Source organism: Helianthus annuus, chromosome 17 (genome assembly GCF_002127325.2).
Source record: "Helianthus annuus cultivar XRQ/B chromosome 17, HanXRQr2.0-SUNRISE, whole genome shotgun sequence".
NCBI lineage: Eukaryota > Viridiplantae > Streptophyta > Magnoliopsida > Asterales > Asteraceae > Helianthus > Helianthus annuus.
Window position 1 is genome coordinate 11,435,375 of NC_035449.2, and position 25,189 is coordinate 11,460,563.

The following is a 25,189-nucleotide window of genomic DNA, read 5'->3' on the forward strand; positions in this document are numbered from 1 at the left end:
AGTTGAGGGACGAGTTAGGTCTAAAGTGATGTTAGGTAGTTAAGAGTTAGTTGATGATTGTGTAATTAAAAAGAAGTTGTTAATGAAAGTAGTTAGTGTTGAGTGAGCTAATTTTCTTGTCTTCTCTCTCTAATCTCTCTCTAAACAGTTCGTATCATTGGTATCAGAGCTCTCCGATCCTCGGAAGCTCCATTACTAATTACCTGAGCGTTCAATTCAGTAGAATCAATCAATTGTTCGATTGATTCAGTTCAATTCATCTCAGGATTGTTCATTGTTCGAGCAATTCTAACCAAATTTCATTTGGATTCATCAATTCAATTGATAATTTCAAGATGACAACTCGGAGTTAAGCTGAAATTGAAAAGACATTGAAAGATCATACAACTTCATTATTGAAATTTGATGCTTTCATGGAGAAAACAGAGAATACTTTTTCGGATGTCAAGAAATTGCTGGAAAAGTTGGCTAACCACAGCAATACAGATGATACGGGAACTTCAACCAATCAAGAAATGATCAACAGGTCCACGGATAGGCTGTTCAGATTGGGGAAGATTGAATTTCCCAAGTATAATGGGTCAGCGGATGTGGAAGAATGGGTGTGTAAATGTAAACATTTCTTCGATATGGATGACACCCTAGAAGCTTACAAGGTTCGTTATGTAGTCATCAATTTGGAAGGTAAGGCTATGAAATGGCATAACAACTTTGTTAAGACTAGACCCATTGCTAGTATTCCTTGGGCAGAATATTCTAGAACTATAATAGACAGATTTTCTACTCAGTTGTTCAAAGATGCTATGGGTTTGTTGTCATCCACCGTTCAAACTGGGGATTTAGAAACATATTGTGATGAGTTTGATGAAAATCTGTTAAGGGTTACAATTGCAGAAGAGTATGCAATTAGTCTCTTCATTAAGGGTCTTAAACCAGAGTTAGGAGGTCCAGTTAGTATGTTTGACCCTAAAACTATGAAAGAAGCTTATATGTTGGCCAAGAAACAAAAGTTGGCTAATGATAGAGTCAAAAATCAGTACAAAACCCCATTCAATTCTAAGCCTACCCCATCAACCTTTGTGGCCAACCCTAAACCCCTGTCAACTTTTAAACCACCTGTTAATACTTCTCATTTGCCCTACCCAACCCACCAGCAAACCAAAAGTTTACTACCAAAAGGCTCACTAGTAAAGAAATAGAAACCAAAAGAGCTAAGGGGGAATGTTTTTGGTGCAATGATAAATTCACTCCTGCTCACAAATGTCCCAATAAACAGTTGTATGTATTGGAAGTTTGGAGTGGGGAAGATGATAGTCAACAGGAAAATGAAGAAGGGGAACAATTCATTGACATTATGGGGCAAGAACAAGTCATAGATACCACACTAAATGACCCACTTATTTCTATACATGCTCTGACCGGGATTCCCTCATTTTCTACTATGCAAGTGGTAGGAAATTTGGGCACCAAACCATTACAAATTTTGATTGATTCTGGCTCCACTCACAACTTTATAGATGAAAAATTGGCTAAGAAGCTAAAATGTTCTTTGCAAAGTATTGAGGGCATGAAAGTTGGGGTAGCCAATGGGTCACAGTTAATGTGTGGACAGATGTGCTCAGGTTTCCAATGGCAGATGCAAGGGTTGTGGATGAAAGCAGACGTGTTAGTATTACCCTTGGCAAATTATGACATGGTTTTGGGGGTTCAATGGTTGTCACCATTAGGAGATATAGTATGGAACTTTCAAGATATGACCATGCAGTTTAAAGTGAATGAGAAGGTGTATCAATTGAAGGGCAGCAACACTAATAGAGTTTCATTATGTTCCACTGAATTAATGGATCATCTGTTAGGTCTTCAGGGAAGTCAACTTGTGCAGTCCCAATTGTTTAGCTTACAACAAGAAGGAAAGTCTGATCAGTTCCAACATAGATCAGTGGTTACCAAAAGTGAGGAGTATCCATCCATTAAAGCTTTGATTGAGGAATTCCAGGATGTCTTTGCAGTTCCTACTACCTTGCCATCTGCTAGGCCTTTTGATCATAAGATAAGGTTGAAGGATGAGTCAATGGTTATTGATCAGAAACCTTATAGATATCAAGCTGCACAGAAAGACATAATTGAGAAGATGACTAAAGAACTGTTGGATACTGGAGTAATTCAGGGTAGTTCTAGTCCATTTGCAGCCCCAGTTGTGTTGGTAAAGAAAAAAGATGCATCCTGGAGGATGTGTATAGATTACAGGAAATTGAATGATGCTACAGTGAAGAATAAGTATCCAATTCCCTTAATAGAAGAGTTGTTGGATGAATTGGGTAAGGCTGTAATCTTTTCTAAGTTGGACTTGAGATCTGGATACCATCAGATTAGGATGTTTCCAGATGATGTCCACAAAACAGCATTTAGAACTCATGAGGGACATTTTGAGTTCTTAGTTATGCCTTTTGGCCTAACTAATGCACCTGCCACATTTCAGTCCCTGATGAATCATACATTCAAGCCGTTCTTGAGGAAATCAGTGCTGGTGTTTTTTGATGACATACTCATCTATAGTCAGTCAGTGGATCAGCATGTGTCACATTTGAGAGCAGTATTAGAGGTTCTGAGAAGCAATCAACTGTTTGCTAAACTGTCAAAGTGTGAATTTGGGGGTACCACTGTTGAGTACTTGGGTCACATTATTTCTAAAGATGGTGTTGCTACTGACCCAAAGAAAATAGAAGCAGTTGCACAGTGGCCAGTTCCTACAAATGTTAAGCAACTCAGGGGATTTTTGGGTTTATCCGGCTATTACAGAATGTTCATTAAATCTTATGGTATTTTGGCTAAACCCCTTACTTCCTTACTTAAAAAAGATAATTTTGTTTGGAATGAAGAAGCTACAATAGCTTTTGAGAAGTTAAAAGAGGTTGTTTGTTCACCACCTGTCTTGGCATTACCAGATTTTGATAAGACTTTTGTCTTAGAAACTGATGCTTCAGCTTTAGGCATTGGTGCTGTCTTAATGCAGGACAACCATCCTTTAGCTTTTATCAGTAAAGCTCTATCATCAAGACAGCAGGCATGTTCAGTTTATGAAAATGAGCTATTGGCCATTATCTATGCTGTCAAACATTGGCACTATTATCTGTCTAGTGGTCACTTCATCATAAAAACAGATCAGAGGAGTTTGAAATATCTCATGGAACAGAAGTTAACTACCCCTCTTCAACATGCTTGGTTATCAAAAATGTTGGGGTATGATTATGAAATACTCTATAAAGAAGGAAAGGAGAACCAGGTGGCAGATGCTTTGTCTAGAGTATCTGGGCCTGCATTATTGACTATTTCATTATCTACTTTGGATACCTCATTATTGCAAAGAATTAGGGATTCTTGGTCACAAGATCATGTCTTGTTGGAAAAGATTGAGAAATTATCAAAAGGGGAAATTGTTCCAGGGTATAAATGGGATGGGCAGTTGTTGATGAAAGGGAATAGAGTGGTCATAGGTGGTGATGTGAAGTTACAACAAGATATTATTCAATTGTCCCACAGTTCTGGAATGGGGGGCATTCAGGGGTTCATGCAACTACTCAAAGGATAAAAGGAATGTTTAAATGGAAAGGGCTGCACAAGCAGGTCAGATAGTACATCAGAACATGTGATATCTGTCAAAGGGTTAAAACTGAAAATGTAGCATACCCTGGCCTTTTACAGCCTTTGCCTATTCCAAAGTCAGTATTTTCTGATATATCAATGGACTTCATTGGTGGATTCCCTAAAGTGAATGGAAAGGATTCTGTGATGGTAGTAGTGGATAGATTGACTAAGTATGGTCATTTTATTCCTATTAGTCATCCTTATTCTGCAATGACAGTGGCTCAGTTGTTTATGGATCATGTTTTTAAGCTTCATGGGTGGCCCCAGACGATTGTGAGTGATAGGGACCCTATATTCTTGAGTAATTTCTGGAAAGAATTCACTAAGATGCATGGTGTGCAATTGGCTATGTCAACTGCTTATCATCCTCAGTCTGATAGTCAAACTGAGGTTGTAAACAGGTGCATTGAAGCTTATCTAAGGGCTATGACTTTGAGCACCAGTACATCTTGGCTCAAGTGGCTATCTTTGGCAGAATGGTGGTATAACACCAACTTCCATTCAGCCATTAAAACCACTCCTTTTCAAGCCTTATATAGTTATCCACCTCCACTATTTGTTCCCTATATTCCTAAAGACTGCACTATGGAGGCTGTTGATCAGTTGTGTTTGGAAAGGGAACAACTGCTTAAAGAATTGAGGAAACATCTGCTTACTGCTTCTAATCGGATGAAACAAAAGGCGGATAAGAAGAGGTCTGAAAGGGAATTTGAGGTAGGGCAGTGGGTGTATTTGAAATTGCAAGATTATAGACAAAACTCCTTAAGGAATCACAAACATCACAAGCTGAGCCCTAAATACTTTGGACCATTTTTTATTATTGAAAAAGTGGGAGCAGTGGCGTATAAGCTGGATTTACCTGAAAAAGCTCAATTACATCCAGTCTTTCATGTGTCGTTGTTAAAGCCAGCTCATGGTGATCATTCAGTCATCCTCCCTTTACCTGTTCAACCAAGGTTTTGTTACAGTCCGGCTACCGTGATTGATAAAAGGATGGTGAAAAAGAATAATCGGACGAGTATGGAAGTGCTGATTAAGTGGAATGACTTACCAATTACTGATGCATCATGGGAAAATTTGGAAGAGATGATGATTCGATTTCCAGAGTTTCATTTTGACTAATAATTTTGAGGTCAAAATTAGTTGAAGGGAGGGGTATTGATACGGTATTAATAAGTAAAGGGTCTATATTGTAAATAATGAATAGTTGAGGGACGAGTTAGGTCTAAAGTGATGTTAGGTAGTTAAGAGTTAGTTGATGATTGTGTACTTAAACAGAAGTTGTTAATGAAAGTAGTTAGTGTTGAGTGAGCTAATTTTCTTGTCTTCTCTCTCTAATCTCTCTCTAAACAGTTCGTATCAGCAATTGAAGACGTGGATTGACTCCCATTTAACCCTTTCATCCATGGAATTCTAGAACCCTGCATTTGTATCACATTTATATCAGTGACTTGAACCGTCCATTATCAAGCACAAATCATCGATTCTTTGAGATGGGTATTATTAGGGTTTAGAATGTTGACCTGGCCGGAGAATTATGTTGTTGTTTCGCCGGCCACTAGCACTGCTACTCCGCCGCCTGTCTCACCAGGTATGCACAATGCACAAATTAGGAGTTAATTGTTTCAGTTTCATGGTTTTTTTGGTTTTAATATGTATTTTGTAGTTATTAAGTTTATTATTTTATAAAGATGCTTCTTATAATCTTATTTAGGTTTCAATGCAAGTTAAAGAGATATGGGTGGACAAAAAATGTGTTGACGATCCACCCTTGTTGGAAAATTATCCGTCAATTTGGTGAGTTAAGATGAAATCGACTTTCAGTTTTTGTTTGTTCTTCTCTGATAATTATATTCATTTTTGAGGGGTGATTTAGGTTATTTTGTTAGTAAGCTAAGTGGTTATAAATCAGTCGTAACTTTTCCACTAAGTCCAGTTAATTATAGTTACACCATCTATGTTTTCTTTCTTATCTCCGCTTTTGAATTGTAGGTCTGACCCATTAACATGTTCTACTCGTATGTTATTTTTTTTTTCCTTTTTTATAAGTTTTGCGCGTTTTACCTTTTATGAATAAAATATAAACCAAGTCAACCGGTTTATAAGGGTGTAAGGGGTGCTCACCTAATAGGTGAGTCCCCTCTCTTACGCCAAACCAATCCTCGTGTGCCACGTCAACTCCCCTCTTAAACTCCCCTAACACCCGAAATTGATGGCGGCACTCCCCTCTTAGGTGAATAGGTTTAAAAAAAAAAAAAAAAAAAAAAAAAAAAGAAAAGCAGCTATTGGACGCCGCCTCTCTCTCTCCTCCCTCTCTCTTCGGTGAGCCGCCACCGGTTTCGTCCCTCTCTCTCGGTCACCTAATTGTTGGCGGTGTCTTACCGCTCGGGAGAATGGGTCACCGCATGGGGTTGCCGAAGGCACCCCGTGCACCCTAAGTAAAATGAGTCTGAATTGCCACCTCACTCAAATAGCTGACCATGTGTATCTATATTTATGAGACCAAATGAAGAGCATACACTAATAAACAAATTGGAAATCCAGTCTCAGTTTAATGAACATGAATGTTGTTTGATGAAATTCCGTTTTTACCCTTCAGCGGTTAATTGGCCCCAGAATATGTATTGGGTGGTCGGTTGACTTTGAAGGTCGATGTGTATAGCTTTGGGGTCCTCATCCTTGAGACGATAAGTGGCAGAAGCAGTTCACTGTCAACCTGGGTATAAAAAATAAAAAAAAAAATGTATCTAACTAACAAGTTAAAGGCTACATCCCTCGCCTTTTGTTGTGTGAAGCGTTAGCCTATGCGCCTTAGGTCGTCTTGCACCTAGGCAGGTTGCGTGCTTTTTTTAAAACCAAGGGACTGGTTGACATTTGCTCTGTGACGCTAATTCCATTGCCATATGCCTTTGTTTTTGTCTTTGTTAATGATTTTACGCCATCTCTACATGTGTGTAGGCGTATCTGTACTTGCACATTCCACTGCGTTCTTACTTTCCTTTAGTAAAATCTTCTATTTTTCCAAGTCGACTTGTGGTAGTAGCAGCCTGGGCCTTAGTGAAATTTGATGAACATGAGTTCTGTATTGAGGGATGATAGGCTGAAGTTGTCTTTGTTAATTGTGTTTGCAAAAAATATTAATTAAATGATATAGGAGGTGTATGAAACGTTGGACGATTTTGAATGCATTGGGCCCATTAAACATGTTTTCCCTTTAGCTATATTTTTAGTGGGCGTTTGAAATAAGAAAAGAAACAACCCGGGTCATCTATATATTACTAACGGCTCGAAATGCCTACCTCTAGCTGAAAGACAATTAGTCATCCTAATGGTTACAGTGTTGTAATGCATAGTGTTATTTTTGCACGGCCTGATGGGCTCTTTACGTGTCAATGTTAACATCATGCTAACAGGTTGCCTCTCTACTTAGGCAATTAAAACACTTGTCTTCATAATAATATTAATTCTATTGTTTAAGCTTGCAGATTATATCCTTTTCTTACAACTAATATTAGATGTACTGAACAAGACTACAAGAGTAATGCGAACATACCGTGGTTGAAGCTACAAGATGAGACTTTAGAGATTACGCCTTTAATTCATGCGCCAACAACGATTTTTTTTATTATTAGTGAAAAGAATTTTTGCTAATTGAAAAGTCTAGCTTTAGACATCACTATAATCAGTCATCTACCTCTATAAAGTATCACAACTGTCAAATTTATGAATTTCAAATACTTCTTTGTCACAGTTGATCAAGAGGCTCGTTAAAAGTCACCTTCCCAAAGAGGATAAGGTATGTTTTCCACAAGGCTCAAAATTTGTCTACTATTTGTGATAGATGCTAATCAACACTCATTAGCATTTTGTGCACATGAATCATATGTTACGTGCAGAAGCAGAGCAAGGGAAAGAAAAAGAAGGTTTGAATACATGATCATAACTAATGTATGTGTTATGCCAGTGAAGGTGATTTTTTTACTGAAATAGTGTTAATATCAAAAATGAAATCAAAACTAATGCTGGTTCCCAAAATATTTCACAAATATTGCCATTGCCAATCTGAATGGCGATTTTTGTTGAAGCTAGTAGGCTGTTCAGAAATCTTCAGCGCTGTGCAGGCTTTTTGCAGGGAATAGACAGACCAATCATTGCCCAGGAAGCTTACAGATGACCAATCATTGAACCTGTACCTTATCAGCCAATCTTATTGGCGAAATTCCTGCAGTTATAGCCATTATAAATGGCGAAAAGCTTATTTTCTGCACACATAGCCATTATTAATGGCGAAAATCTGCTAAGTAATCCATTCTGAATGGCGAAAACTTTAATTTCCTGCACACATAGCCATTATTAATGGCGAAAAGCTGCTAAGCTGCTAAAAAGGACTGGAAAACAGAAGTTTGTTACATTGTTTATGTTGATGTGGATTAAGAGTTGTTTTTTTTTTTTTTTTGAAAGGCAAACTAAACTTTTGTTTAAAAAAACGCAGGATAAACAACCGTTTACTTGACGTTAAACACCAGCATTACATAAGTTAAACCCCCATACAAGCCAAATCAAAATTACACCAAGCTTCCCAAGTTAAATCGCTACATTCCGCCCTATTTTTAACCCACAAAAAACCATACGTTCTAATCTCTTCCTTTGGATTAAGAGTTCCAGTCTAGTTGGAGTCTAATGAGTTGTCTTGGTTAGCAAGTTATTGTAGTATAAGTAGATGGTTTGGGTCAATGTAATTTGGGGTTTTTGTTCCATGCATGTCAAAAGCTACATGTTTTTTTTCTAGACATATATTTTGGGAGTTGGGACGGATCACTTATCCAGGGGTCTAACATACTCATGTATACAAAATTGTGCAACGGACCTCAAGAGTATTATATAGAAAAATCGAACTAGTAGAAGCATACCTTTTCTTTAAGGGTTGATATGTACTCCATCATTAGCTGTCTGCATCAAAATCCAAACTGAAGTCAATTTATAAACCCTTACCAAAAACCAATTCTGTCCTCCTTGTTTAATGACAAACCACCCATATCGGTTTTGCAATATAAGTGGGATATGAGTTATAACTACAAAATACCATCAGACAAGCTGCGAATATATCACCAGTTCGGATGTTTTATCCTTACAAATCCACTGGTTATGAAACCCAAGGCCACAAGAAGTATTTCGAGATCAAAATAAGAATACGTCTCCCTTGATTTTCGAGTTACATTAACATTCCAATGCATGTTCAATTCTCAGAATGTGGCATCACAAACACTAGTTATGAAACCCAAGGCCACAAGAAGTATCTTCCATGAACGCTCTTGATCCACTCAAGTATGATGGATATACCAAACAGAAGTTTATTATAATGGCGAAAACTTTAATTTCCTTATAACACAGAACCACATTCTGGTTCATATTGATGGCAATACTCCAATTGTTTAAATATTTCACCATTTCAAATAATGGCATTTGAGACTTTTTCGCCATTTCAAATGGCATTTTCTGCAATTTAAGACTTTTTCGCCATTTAAAATGGCATTTTCTGCAAATTTAAGACTTTTTTGCCATTTCATATGGCATTTTCTGCAATTTAAGACTTTTTCGCCATTTCAAATGGCATTTTCTGCAAATTGGTCACATTTTTGCCATTAAGAATGGCTTGTCTGCAGGTTTGGCAGCTTTTCGCCAATAAAAATGGCAATTTCTGCAGTTTTTCGCCATTTCTAATGGCTGAATGGTCAGACTAAAGCTTTTTGCCATTTCAAATGGCTGATAAGGTACAGGTCAATGATTGGTAATGCCTGTAAGCTTCCTGGGCAATGATTGGTCTGGGAATTCCCCTGCAAAAAGCCTGCACAGACCTGATAAACCTGCACAGCCTACTACCTTCTAAAAAAATCGCCATTTTTATTGGCAATGGCAGTATTTGTGAAATAATTTGGGAACCAGCATTAGTTTTGATTTCATTTTTGATATTAGCACTATTTCGGTAAAAAACTCAGTGAGGGGGTTCGGGGCACAATCGGTAAAGGGGATCGGGGAGGATAGATGCCGAGCGGTAGAGTGCCGCCAACCATGCGGTGACCAAGAGAGAGGAGAGAGGAACGGTGAGCCGCCACCGAGGAGAGAGGGAGGAGAGAGAAGGGGCTTGTCCAATCACAGATTTTCTTTTTTTTTTTTTTTTTTTTTTTTAAAAAAAAAACCAATTCACCTAAGAGGGGAGTGGCGCCATCAAATGGGGGTGTTAGGGGAGTTTAAGAGGGGAGTTGACGTGGCACACGGGGATTGGTTTGGCGTAAGAGAGGGCACTCACCTATTAGGTGTGCACCCCCTTCACCCTCAAGGTCCTTATGGTTTTCTGATGATTATTCATTTTTGTTATAAAAACTTTAATTATAATTTTATAAAGTATAAGGCCATGTGTAGTGGTCAAACCCTGTAACCCCCATAGATGTGGGGTTATACAACATGTGACAATTGCGTAAGAAAGGGGGGTTATATAACTTGAGTGTGTAATGGGGTTATACCTCTTCAATTATACATATACATATATGTGTGTGTGTGAGAGAGAGACAAATGGTAGCGCCTCTATCACAATCGCGAGAATCCCGGTTTCCATCGTATAACGCCGCCGAGGGCGGTGTGCGGTGGCGTGATGGGACCCCATGGGAGGGGGTGTCCCTGTATCATGCACGGCTACGGATACACTAGGTTTATTATTTCGTCTTTGAAGATAAATGCTCTTTAGAAACATGCCCGGTGTTTTTTGGAAACCACACTTCTATATGAAAGACATTAATTTAAAGGAGACTCTCTTTTTTTACGATTTTCACTTTCCACATTTAATGTAAACTAAAGACTCATCTAAACATTTTGTTGTGCCAAAATGTGTAAGGAACATAGCATTCTATCTTCCAACTATTCCTTATAGCAGTTAACAGGGCCGGCTCTATAGGCTTAGCGACCTAGGCACGGGCCTAGGGCCACCAAAAAATAAGGGCCTCCAAGTTTAAAAAAAATATATATATACTATATGTATGTATTAGGCCCAAATAAATACGTTTATTTCAAAACTAAACTGATTTCGCCTTGATTTCCAACTATTACAAAACAACAACCATCGACCTAGTCATCAATATTTAGCGGCCTAAAGCCCCTAAATACAGCCGCAATCATCGTTCCCACTTCCCATCGCAACTTGCTTTCAATTTCTCGGCTAGCGGCTATCACGAAACGAAAAAAGTAAGGGCAATCACCCATTGCGTCGGGATTGGAGGAGAGTTTATCGGCGAATTAGGGCCCCTACTTCATAGTTCGCTTAGGGTCTCCAAAAACCTAGGAACGGCCCTGGCAGTTAAAACTTAAAGGTGATTTTTAATTTGTTTTAAGGTTTGAATTATGTTCCAGTCAGTCATGTATTGTAGAGCCCGCCGCAACGCGCGGGTTTCCCACTAGTTTGGATAAAAGATGACATTACTGTATTACAATATATAATCAAGGAAGAAAAGCCCCTTAATTACTTATTCACTTCATATTACTGCATCATTTCTATATTGCAGTTCTTATTATATTTCGATCACCTCTTTTATCTAATGTCCTCGATCGATCAAGGGCAGAATATAACTTCATAGTTGGTTCCACCAGGGCACGTAAATAAACTAGTTCTATCATCCTGAGGATAACTATAAGCATCAGGGCATCTCTGTTTGAAAAACCTTGAAAAATCAGTTGGTCCACAAGGTCCATTGTTACAACAATACTGTTCAGTTTTGAACACGGTGCAAGGGTTATTGCACCCACCCGGAGCCCGTAACTGGCTAGGACACTGACCATTGATATCCGCAGTACATACGATACTACGGCTGCAACCCCCAGAACTGGCTTTAAATGTCATCGGCACGTTGAATCCGTCCACTAGAGAGATATCAATGAAATCAAGATTTTGATATTGGTTCAAAGCGTACTCGGCCAATGTGTTAGGTGGGGTACCATAATTTTGGCATTGGAGGAGACCGTTGCAATCACCGGTTTGACACCTGCCTCGCCCTGAGCCATCAAAGGTGCAACCGGTTCGGGGCCATATACGGGCTCCTTTTGTGCCAGCTGCGACGGTTAAAGCCCAGGTTTGGCCTGGGTTAAGCTGCCGGCCTCCACCAGGAACCGCGCCAGCCCAAACGGTGTATCGACAGTTGTTTCGGATATTGAAAACGGCTGCACTGGTGGAATGAAGAAGAAGTAGAGCAAAGAGAAGGAAAGTGGAAAGGGTGGAGGTGGTCATTGTGGTTTTGGGTGAATGCAAAGTGAGACTAAACTTAGTTTATATAGGCCTAAGATGTCAAGATGATGTATAGTTTTCAGAATTATATAAACTGAAATTTCAAATGTATTAATTGGAGTTCATGTTTCTTAAGGATTTGGTTCTTTCTCTGGCTTATGCTCAGGCCTGTTCACAAAGTTCGCGTCTCGTAACTCGCTCGAAAGAAACTCGAGAAAAACTAGCTAAAAAAACTTAATTTGAAATGACATGAGCCGAGTTGGCTCATGGGTCGGCTCGTTGACTCGTTTAACTTCAAACTAGAGCTCTAGTCAAGCCAAGCCGAGTCGCCTCAATTAATTTCAAGCTTGACCTTATATAAGAATGTCAGTTTAGACTAAAAATAACACAAACCCTGTCTTTAGCCTTATATAATATATGATGTTACAAATAAGTCTTAACATACAAATAGGTCTTAACATGAAAAATGAAGAAAGATTTTTATTTTATTTTTTAAATTCCATCTAGATGTTTAGTTGAAAAATGTATAAAAAAAAATCGTGTATTTATACTAGTAGAGTAATCATGTATAATTATTCTTGAATGATTATATAATTACTCTACCAGTGTAATTACATGAATTTTTTATTTATTTATTTTTTAGATTTTAGAACTAAAATACATGCTTTTCCATTTCCCTCATTCACTTCTCATATTAAGACTCATTTGTATGTTATCCATTTGTACAATAACCTAACCCATATATATATATATATATATCCATTAAATGAATTTTTCTTTACACCTAAATACCATGTATCTTTTTTTTAACATAAACTTTTTATACCTCATTTGATGGTAAAATCTTGAACATGTATTGATGGTAAAATCTTTAACATGTACTTTAAAGCAATTATATATTACAATCTTAACTCATGCACCAAAGGTAAAAATACTGAATAGTATGGTGATTCCTCTTTACAAAGGTGATGTTGGTTCAAATTTTTATGAGTCTAGAAAAAATTAGGTATAAAAAGTTTATGTTAAAAAAAAGATACATGGTATTTAGGTGTAAAGAAAAATTCATTTAAAAAAAAAAAAAGAGTAATTGCTGAAAAGTTTCAAATATAACTTTTTTTCTTTCAAATTCCATTCTATTATAAAGGGTAAAAAAACATGTTTTAGACCACACAGAGTGGGCGTGAAAAGGTGGTGTGAAAGCCTCTTCACGCCAGACACACTTGCAATACATACGAAACAAATATAAGACGTAAAAAGCATTACAACATATCTTAACTCCTCATCCACAACACCTCCTCCGTCTCAAGACTTTTCAGTCTCCGGTCGACTCAAAACTAGATCTAGCCCCACTACGAACACTAAAATTAAAATGTGAAATTTCAACTAAAGGCTTGAATTTTTCCCAGGTATGTCCTCTTCGAATTAAGTGTGTAAAGTCCTTGTCTTCATGGCCACATTTATGCATCGACTTTTATTCACTTGCATTTAACTATGTTTGATTATGCTATAAGTCATTTAACCACGCTATTTATTAGAGCATCCACAACGCGATAATTTGGCACCGGTTTGGATTTGCGGACCACCCTCACATAGCAGCTTGCGTTGTGGGGTGGTGTCTAGCCGTTCCAAGTCCGCATAACCAGACCTCCAACGGACCGAAGTGGTGGGGACGTCCTCTCTCACATATAACTTTAATATTTTTAAGAGAAAAGTGCTCGGATAGTCCCTGTTGTTTGCCCATTTTTCACTTTAGTCCCTAACTTTCTAAAATTATATCTATAGTCCCCAACTTTTGCAAATTCGTTCTTGGATACTCTCTAGGCCTAACATTAGTTAGTTTTCTTAGTTAAGTGGGTGTGAAATGACTTAAATACCTTTTTCTTAAAATATATAAAATATTAATAATTAACAAATCATTTATAAAGACAAATGGGGCCCACCTTCCCCTCCTACTTCATCTCCTCAACCCCAAGCATCACCGTCCACCACCACCTCTTCAACCAGGAACCCTTCTCCCAACCACCACATCTGACCACCATTCACCACCGCATCATCACTCTATCCAGCACCGTCACACCACACGAAAACCACCACTCAAGCCACCCACGTCTGAACCCCCATCTTCGAACATATCTGAAATCGCGTTCAGATCTTCCACCCCTCAACCACCGCCTCCACCGTCTCCAATCATAGCCTCCACACATCAGGCCTGATGCCCATCGCCTGAACCCATCATAAATTGGTCGGAAAGGGTTGTCTGCAGTTGTGATGGTGGTGGTTGGTGAACTTACCGGACGGTTTAAGAGCATTCACATCCAATCCACCATATTTTCACCCTAAATTACACTAAAAAACACTACATTTTCTCTCTCATTTTCAATTAAATAATATTTTTTATACATTTATCATTACCTTTTCTCTCTCCTTCACTCACAACCACTTTCAAAATATATTAAAAAATTATAGGGGGTGAACAGTGTCCCCCAAATATACAGATGAACAGTAACATTTTCTCTCTCCTCCACTCACAACCACTTTTTATACTTTTTATATTTTAAAAACACCACACACAATTTGATTATTTGGATGTGAATGCTCTAACAGAGAAGAAGGCGCTGATTTTTTTTATAACTTCATGTTTTGTGTTTTTTGACAAAATAGTCCCTACAGTTTCTTAGCATTTTTAAAACACCTTACAAAAATGCAGGTTTGGTCCTTGCAATATCATTATGTTGATTTGTACAAATAGTCACTATAGTTACAAAAGGGTATTTTAGTCATTCTACTCAAATTTAACAGAAAAATTAACAGAAGTTAGTGTTAATACCCAAACTCGTTACAAACTGATAATCACAAGCCTCAAACATGTTAAAAAAAGTTAGTACCCAAATGCGAAACTAGCTATAAACCACAGGGTCCATCTGTGTAATTAACTCTTAAACATTCCTAAAACTATGTGGATATTAAGAGCTAAAATTGAGATGTGAAACGAACTGATAGAGCCAAATTCGAGATATACCGGCAGTCTCCAATTGAACAAAATAAGCAGTAACGTAAATGTAAAGAACTTGCTTCTAACTTTGCTTAATTCATTCACCCAAAACAGGTTACAAGAGTCGAGTAACCGCTTGGATGGTCTGTATTACGAACTCTCTTCTTTGGTTCCATTACAATTTACACACGAACTAATAGACCAAGTTCTCCAAGTCCGTGTCATATGCAAAACAGACCATGTGCTAGACTTTTGATCAGTTCTGTCACACCCCAACCAATGGCGGAAACATCGGGATGAGACGAAGTGTGAAGATTGCTCGAGACATCATAACGCTATTTGTGACAATAATTTAATAATCCAAATTTCATTTCCAAAATAAATGTCAAAACATTACAAGAAAAGCAAATAACAACATTGTTCAACATAACATAAACAAAATTGATACAACACTTTAAACCTAAACGTCTAAGTGAGTATTTAGGCATCTTTGCTATCCGTTTTCATTTCATCATCATCAACCTGTAACATGTTTAAAAATACAATTCAATGCAAAAGCAAAGGCGAGTATACAAGTTTGGTACGTACATAGCATAAGATAAAAAGTGTGAACAATTCCTCATGGCAAGCATATGATTCAAGATAAACATTAAATATGGCATGTGTCTAACATATCAAACCAAGAAAACGCAATATGCTCAAGACATAACCTCAAGTTTACGGGCGGGTCGTTAATCCTATAGCGCTACATATGTCAAGGTTTGGCTCGTACGAAGTTAATGATAAGTTCAACACATAAGAATAACCCAAGTTTAAAGTATCAAGTCATCACGTATACAAGCATGTTATAGGAACGTTCATGTGTTTAACAAAGTGTTCATGTGTAAGTTAATAGGTAAACATGTTACACCCCAAAAGTGGTAAAAGTAAAAAGGGGGAAATACGAGTATACTCACGGTTTACAAGTGGTGACTTGAAATTCCGAGAGCAAGTTTGTAGATGAATTAGTTCGGAGCACCTTGTCCTTCTACACAAGGAAACGTAGGTGTGTGAGTTTGGCGTATAACGGAAGATTATAGATTCGGAGTTTTTAATATATAGAAAGTAACATAGGTGAAAATAATCATCTTGTACGCATAACTCTTGTTCTTGACACTATTGAAACTCAAAAGAGTTGGTATGATTTCATGGATTCTAAGATCCATTAGAGTCGTAACAAGGGCATGGTCATAGATGATGTAACGTCCACTTAACAAATAACTATTAAGTCATCATCAAGTCTTAGTTACTTAGATGTATACATATAGAATAACTTAGATATTATATAGTTTACAAGTCTTATGATTCAAGCATGAGGTAGGAGATTAATGTCTCCATTTAGGTACCTCTTTGTGTCATAGAATACATACATGAGGTAGGAAGAACAAGCTTCCATTTAGGCACCTCTATTGTTCACCACTACACTTGTTGTTATAAACAACAAGGAGGGTCATGAACATACAAGTATCAAGGTATTAACAACAACTAATCTATAGCAAAACATCAAGTAATGAGTGGATTCTTATGAAGGATAGCCCAAGCTAATCCAACCATCACACATTCAACAAGTTTCACACTTGAACATTACTTGTGGGTAAAACCCTAATTAAAAACAGAAAGTTTATGAGGTTTTAACCTCTGATTTAGATGTCTCAACCTTGTTTTTAAGCTTAACCAACCATGGGATAAGTTGTAAGCATTAGGACATAGGTATGAGATGTGTTGGACACAAGTTGCATAGATTTAAACAAGTTTTTGATGAACATAAAAACAAACAGAAAGTTTATGGACTATTTCGGGGCATTTCCAGGTCTGATTTCTCCAAGGAGAAGTCTAGGAATCGAACCCCATGATTATACAAGCAAGTAGGAAAAAGAATCGAGTGAATCGGATAAGAATTGAGTGAGTTATGCTCATTTTCGTGAAGGGGTGTCAATCTACTCGAACCTTTGCTTTCAGCTACGGTTTGGAGGATGTTTTGAGAGTTTTTAGTGTTGCAAAAGTGGTAGGGAGGCTGGTTATAAGTGGTATTTATAGGGGGAAGGATTAGGGTTTCAATGGGTTGGGCTTTGGAAGTGTTTAGAAGGGGTTACACCTTGAAACTAGCCCACAAAACCCAACTATATGGGGCTGAATTTTGCTGAATTTGGGCTGCCATGTTTCTTTATTTTTTTATTTTTTTAAAACATTATAATGAGTAACTTTGTTAGTTAAGTTGTGTAATAATATGCAACAATGTTTCCCCTAACTTGTAATAAGGTGAAATATGAAATAAAACATGATTTAACTAGGTAAAAAGTGTAATGTACAAGTATGTAACATGTTTGTAAGTGACAAGTATATGTCACATATTTACAAGTTCAACATATGTTTGTAAGTATCACAAAGAAGTATCAAATGATCTCATGATTAATCGTATTATGGTGTATGTATAGTATGTAACAAGGAAATGCAAGTTTTCATTCATGATCAAAATCTCGAGTTTACAACGAGTACTAGAAGGAACGAGTACAATGATACAAAGCTTCCAAAATTAGCAACACGAGTAAGACAAGCTATAAATAGAAAGTACAAAACACAGGGCGTTACAGTCTCCCCTCCTTTAGGAAATTTCGTCCCGAAATTTAGGAAGACTCAGGGAAAAGATGAGGATATTTCGATTTCATTTCGCTTTCGAGCTCCCAAGTAAATTCAGCGCCACGTTTTCCTTCCCATCGAACTTTGACAATAGGAATTCGACTGCGCCTCAATTGCTTGGTTCCTTGGTCCACGATTTCGACCGGTTTTTCCACAAAATGAAGCGTTTCATTGACTTGCAGGTCTTCGAGAGGAACGTGGAGTCCTTCGTCAGCTAGACATTTCTTTAAGTTGGACACATGGAAGACAGGGTGTACATTGCTGAGTCCTTCAGGCAGGTCCAGTCTATACGCAACCTTGCCAATCCTTTCGAGAATCTTGAAAGGACCAACGTAGCGAGGTGCGAGTTTCCCTTTCTTGCCAAATCGAACCACGCCTTTCCAAGGGGATACCTTGAGAAGCACGTTGTCACCTGTCTCGAATTCCATAGGTTTGCGTCCTTTGTCAGCGTAACTCTTCTGTCGGTTCCTGGCTTTCAATAAGTTGTCTCGAACCTGTAAAATCTTGTCCGTAGCCTCTTGTATAAGCTCGGGACCGGTGATTTGGGCTTGACCAATCTCGTGCCAAGAAATAGGCGAACGGCACTTGCGACCATACAATGCTTCGAAAGGAGCCATTTGGATACTCGTGTGATAGCTGTTATTGTACGAGAATTCAGCCAAGGGCAAGTATGAATCCCAGTTGCCACCAAAATCTATTACGCATGAACGAAGCATATCCTCTAAGGTTTGGATAGTACGCTCGGTTTGACCGTCAGTCTGAGGATGGAAGGCGGTGCTAAGGTTAAGCTTAGTACCCATAGCAGATTGAAAAGTTTCCCAAAGACGAGACGTAAAACGAGCATCACGATCAGAAATGATATCAATGGGCGTCCCGTGACGACAGATGATTTCCTTCATGTAGACCTTAGCCAATTTCTCGACTTTGAAGTCTTCACGAATGGGGAGGAAGTGAGCTGATTTGGTCAATCGGTCAACGACGACCCATATGTTGTCATGACCAGCTGTAGTGCGAGGAAGCTTAGTGATGAAATCCATGGCAATGCTCTCCCACTTCCAAACGGGAATTATTGGTTGTTCGAGCAAGCCAGAGGGACGTTGATGTTCGGCTTTTACTTTGGAACACGTAAGACATTTAGAAACGAAGGTGGCTATATCCTTCTTCATTCCAGGCCACCAATAGGAAGTACGCATATCATGGTACATCTTATCAGCACCAGGGTGAATAGAATATTTCGTGTTATGGGCCTCCTTCATCAGGAAATTGCGAAGATCGTCACGATTGGGAATCCAGATGCGATTGAGATAGTATAGAATACCATCGGGTTTGGACACGAGACTATTCTCAGCACCACATTGCATTTCGTTGTAGAGGTTACCCTCATTAACGGATGTATACTGGGCGTTACGTATGCGATTTTGAAGATCGTGGACGAGTTGGAAACAACGGATACTTTGGACGTGAGTTTTACGACTAAGGGCGTCGGCTACTACATTCGCCTTACCCGGGTGGTATTTGATTTCGCAATCATAGTCGTTTAACAATTCCACCCAACGACGTTGACGCATGTTTAGTTCCTTTTGATTGAAGATGTGTTGAAGGCTCTTATGGTCGGTGAAGACTACACATTTAGTACCATAAAGGTAGTGTCGCCAAATCTTCAATGCAAAAACGACCGCACCAAGTTCAAGGTCGTGAGTAGTATAGTTTTTCTCATGAATTTTGAGTTGCCTCGATGCGTAAGCGATAACTTTGTCACGTTGCATAAGGACACAACCAAGACCAAGGTTTGAAGCGTCGCAATACACAACGAAATCATCGTTACCATTAGGAAGCGTTAGGATAGGAGCATTGCAAAGCATGTCCTTGAGCGTTTGAAAAGACTCCTCTTGTTCGGGACCCCAAACAAAAGGTCTCTCTTTTTGAGTCAAGGAGGTCAAAGGAACAGCGATTTTCGAAAAGTTGGAGATAAAACGACGATAGTAACCAGCAAGACCAAGAAACGAACGGATTTCGGACGGAGATTTAGGTGCGACCCAATTTTTCACAGCTTCGATTTTTGCGGGATCAACGTGAATACCAAGTTTGTTGACAGTGTGACCAAGGAATTGAACTTCTTGTAACCAAAATTCACACTTGGAGAATTTGGCATATAGGTGTTCAGTACGAAGGAGTTCAAGAATAAGGCGCAAGTGTTGCTCATGCTCTGCTTGCGTCTTGGAATAGATGAGGATATCGTCGATGAAGACGATCACAAAACGGTCCAAGTATGCTTTGCACACGCGGTTCATTAAGTCCATAAAGACAGCAGGTGCGTTGGTCAAACCAAAGGGCATGACCACGAACTCATAATGACCATAACGCGTACGAAAGGCGGTTTTAGGCACATCTTCTTCGAGTACTCGAAGTTGATGATACCCAGAACGAAGATCGATCTTTGAAAAGCAGGTTGCGCCTTGCAATTGATCGAAGAGGTCATCAATGCGAGGAAGAGGGTATCGATTCTTGATAGTAAGCTTGTTGAGCTCACGATAGTCAATACACATACGAAAGGATCCATCTTTCTTCTTGACGAACAACACGGGAGCGCCCCAAGGAGAAGTACTAGGGCGTATGAAGCCTTTGTTAAGAAGCTCTTGAAGTTGACTCGAGAGCTCTTGCATCTCAGAGGGTGCTAAACGATAGGGGGACTTAGCGACAGGCGTAGCGCCAGGCACTAAATCGATGCGAAAATCGACAGAACGAGCAGGAGGAGGACCAGGAAGGTCTTCGGGAAATACATCCGGAAAGTCACGTACAACAGGAACGTCACTTATGCTTGGGCCTTTATCCTTCTTTTCCACGATGTGGGCGAGAAAGGCGAAGGTACCCTTGCGTAAGCACTTGTTTGCCTTGATACATGACATAAGCTTAAGGCCTTGAGAAGGCTTTTCACCATAGACGTGTAGAGAATCACCATTTGGAAGAGGCAAGCGAATAAACTTTTCAGAACAGACAACTTCAGCACGAACTCGCCCAAGCCAGTCCATACCTACTATGACGTCGAAACTACCCATTTGCATAGGTATGAGATCGATTGAGAACGTATGATCGTTAAGGATTAGAGAACAATTGGAGAGAACAGAATTGACATTGACGGTTTTACCATTAGCAACTTCGACAGCGAAAGATTTTGGCAACTTAGAGCGTTTACACTTGAGCAAAGACTCGAATTCTAACGACACAAAACTTTTATCGGCACCAGTATCAAATAGGCATGAAGCATAGACATGGTTAATGAGAAACGTACCAGTGATGACGTCGTTTGCATTTTGAGCCTGAGCTGTGGTGAGAAGGAAAGCTCGACCCCTAGCGGGTTCTTGAACCTGTTGTTGTTGTTGGGGTTGTGGCTGTGGTTGTTGCTGTCGAGGTTGTTGTGGTTGATATCGTTGAGGACACACATTGGCCATGTGGTTGGTATCACCACACGTGAAGCATGCTCGCACAGGAGCGACTTGATTTGGAGCCAAAAGAGCTTGGTTTTGGTAGGCCTGTGGGGGGATACGACAGTATGGCGAGAGATGCCCATACCGGCCACACTTGTCACACTTTCGACAATGAGCGTTTGGGGGGTGATGATATCGGCATTTGTCGCACTTTGGGTGCGTTCCAGTATAAACCTTGCGTTCACCATTGAAAGCAGGCACAGTTTGAAGGGGTTGTGGGTTTGGCGGAGTGACGACCGCGCAGTTTTGGCTTGAAGCCTTCCGCTTCTTGCCTTGGTTTCTCTTAGATTGCTGGGAGGGTTTAGACTCATTAGGAGAGTCAATGGTGGCTTGGTGCGCATTCTTTGTTGAAACCTTGTCAAAGGTTCCATGAAGAACACAATTGTTGTTAAGTTCGGTAGCTATGCGGTACGCGTCTTCAATGGTTTGAGGGTTGGCAGATGCAAGATGGTTTGTTAAGGAAGGTGCAACACAACGAATGAACTTGGCCACGGTTTTGGGGGCGGTTTCTACTTGACCAGGGCATAGAACACTAAGCTGTTTGAAGCGTGTAATTAAACCATCCATGTCACTCCCTTTTTGCGTGAGGTTCCAGAATTCATTTTCCAACTTTTGGAGTTCGTGAGGGGGACAAAAGTGATCCTTCATAAGTTGTTTGAGATCGTCCCACGGCATAGCGTGTGCGACCTCGTTTCCTCTCTTGTTACGCTCAGTTGTCCACCACTCAAGTGCCTTTTCACGAAACACACCGGTTGCATTCAATGTTCTCAACTCGTCAGGGCAACCACTTTGTAAGAAGGTAAGCTCGATGGAGTCAAACCAATTCATCATGGCGGTAGCGCCATTCTTGCCGGTAAATTCTAAGGGTTTGCAAGCCATGAATTGCTTGAATTGGAAGGTGGCTTTGGGTTTGTCGGCCTTTGAGTCGACCGAACCATGTGGTGAATCGGTTTGGATCTTGCTAACAATGTCGGGTAGGACCTTTGCAAATTGTTTAGCCATAAACTTCATACAATCCTTTTGGGACATGGCGGAGGAGGTCGAACCCTTCTTTGACCTTTGTCTCTTGGATGAACTAGAAGACATCTAAAAGATTTGAAAGAGAAGGGAAAGGATGAGACTTTGATCATTAATTGAAAACAAGGTTCGTGTATGCAACGCAAGTAGATGTTCAAGTACCAAGTAAAGTTCACATAAAGCATAGGTTCCCAACACACATTCAACATGTATAGCACATAAGTTGCGAATAGGAAAATATAAATTTAGTTGGTTCATGAGAATTATTATTGTTTGTGATTGCGATAATGTGCGACATGATTAAAACGACATTTCGAAATGAATGAATGTTCAAGTATAAAATCACATATAAATTGAGATACATAAAAGAGAGGCTCAATAAAACATAGGAATGTTTCGGGTAGAGAAACGTCGACAATTCCAAAGTGGGTCGAAAGTCCTTTCGATTTAGAGATATTGTGCTTTGGCCTATAAGTAAGATACTCTCGTCGAGAAGCGATTAACGGTATCTTACCCTTCCGGTTACTACACATCTCTAAATGATTGGAACATTCGGGACTTTGGCGAGAACAAAAATCAAGGAATGGGACTTAATCGACAAGATGCGGGTTTCACCCCTAACTTGACGATTTCGTACCCTAAATGTGGTTGGTACTTGTCGGCCAAAATAAAATTTTGACACTTTGACAAGGGTCCACTAGAGTTGAAATGGAAATTACCATTAAGTTGTGGATGTCACTCCTAGCTTAATGGTGAAATTTCGTGCAAAAATAGATTAAAGGTAGAGTGAGAGTCGTTTACCAAATTGTGGGTTTCACGCCTATTTTGGTAAAGTTGTCTCGTTGATGTTACAAGAGTATAAAATAGCAAAAGTGTATTCGTGTTAGCCTTAGGAAAGGCACATAAATTTATTAACAAGAAGTGTAGCTAGGAAGCATGTAAGATAGAGCACAAATGTTTTAAACAACAAATAAGAGACAAAGTTTCTAAAACTATAGACTAGGGCAAAAGCATGGCAATTTTCCTAATTCCCTATAGTTATGGCTCTGATACCAATCTGTCACACCCCAACCAATGGCGGAAACATCGGGATGAGACGAAGTGTGAAGATTGCTCGAGACATCATAACGCTATTTGTGACAATAATTTAATAATCCAAATTTCATTTCCAAAATAAATGTCAAAACATTACAAGAAAAGCAAATAACAACATTGTTCAACATAACATAAACAAAATTGATACAACACTTTAAACCTAAACGTCTAAGTGAGTATTTAGGCATCTTTGCTATCCGTTTTCATTTCATCATCATCAACCTGTAACATGTTTAAAAATACAATTCAATGCAAAAGCAAAGGCGAGTATACAAGTTTGGTACGTACATAGCATAAGATAAAAAGTGTGAACAATTCCTCATGGCAAGCATATGATTCAAGATAAACATTAAATATGGCATGTGTCTAACATATCAAACCAAGAAAACGCAATATGCTCAAGACATAACCTCAAGTTTACGGGCGGGTCGTTAATCCTATAGCGCTACATATGTCAAGGTTTGGCTCGTACGAAGTTAATGATAAGTTCAACACATAAGAATAACCCAAGTTTAAAGTATCAAGTCATCACGTATACAAGCATGTTATATGAACGTTCATGTGTTTAACAAAGTGTTCATGTGTAAGTTAATAGGTAAACATGTTACACCCCAAAAGTGGTAAAAGTAAAAAGGGGGAAATACGAGTATACTCACGGTTTACAAGTGGTGACTTGAAATTCCGAGAGCAAGTTTGTAGATGAATTAGTTCGGAGCACCTTGTCCTTCTACACAAGGAAACGTAGGTGTGTGAGTTTGGCGTATAACGGAAGATTATAGATTCGGAGTTTTTAATATATAGAAAGTAACATAGGTGAAAATAATCATCTTGTACGCATAACTCTTGTTCTTGACACTATTGAAACTCAAAAGAGTTGGTATGATTTCATGGATTCTAAGATCCATTAGAGTCGTAACAAGGGCATGGTCATAGATGATGTAACGTCCACTTAACAAATAACTATTAAGTCATCATCAAGTCTTAGTTACTTAGATGTATACATATAGAATAACTTAGATATTATATAGTTTACAAGTCTTATGATTCAAGCATGAGGTAGGAGATTAATGTCTCCATTTAGGTACCTCTTTGTGTCATAGAATACATACATGAGGTAGGAAGAACAAGCTTCCATTTAGGCACCTCTATTGTTCACCACTACACTTGTTGTTATAAACAACAAGGAGGGTCATGAACATACAAGTATCAAGGTATTAACAACAACTAATCTATAGCAAAACATCAAGTAATGAGTGGATTCTTATGAAGGATAGCCCAAGCTAATCCAACCATCACACATTCAACAAGTTTCACACTTGAACATTACTTGTGGGTAAAACCCTAATTAAAAACAGAAAGTTTATGAGGTTTTAACCTCTGATTTAGATGTCTCAACCTTGTTTTTAAGCTTAACCAACCATGGGATAAGTTGTAAGCATTAGGACATAGGTATGAGATGTGTTGGACACAAGTTGCATAGATTTAAACAAGTTTTTGATGAACATAAAAACAAACAGAAAGTTTATGGACTATTTCGGGGCATTTCCAGGTCTGATTTCTCCAAGGAGAAGTCTAGGAATCGAACCCCATGATTATACAAGCAAGTAGGAAAAAGAATCGAGTGAATCGGATAAGAATTGAGTGAGTTATGCTCATTTTCGTGAAGGGGTGTCAATCTACTCGAACCTTTGCTTTCAGCTACGGTTTGGAGGATGTTTTGAGAGTTTTTAGTGTTGCAAAAGTGGTAGGGAGGCTGGTTATAAGTGGTATTTATAGGGGGAAGGATTAGGGTTTCAATGGGTTGGGCTTTGGAAGTGTTTAGAAGGGGTTACACCTTGAAACTAGCCCACAAAACCCAACTATATGGGGCTGAATTTTGCTGAATTTGGGCTGCCATGTTTCTTTATTTTTTTATTTTTTTAAAACATTATAATGAGTAACTTTGTTAGTTAAGTTGTGTAATAATATGCAACAATGTTTCCCCTAACTTGTAATAAGGTGAAATATGAA

At 38.9% G+C, this 25,189-nt stretch overlaps 1 protein-coding gene across 1 annotated transcript; it reads right to left on the minus strand.

Moving 5' to 3' along the window:
* Positions 1–11,055: 11,055 nt before the first annotated feature.
* Positions 11,056–11,945, minus strand: LOC110921813 (protein P21). Its single transcript, XM_022166155.2, has one exon. The coding sequence runs from the start codon at positions 11,915–11,917 to the stop codon at positions 11,246–11,248; it is 672 nt and encodes a 223-aa protein (XP_022021847.1). The 5' UTR covers positions 11,918–11,945; the 3' UTR covers positions 11,056–11,245.
* Between the last annotated feature and the right edge of the window lie 13,244 nt (positions 11,946–25,189).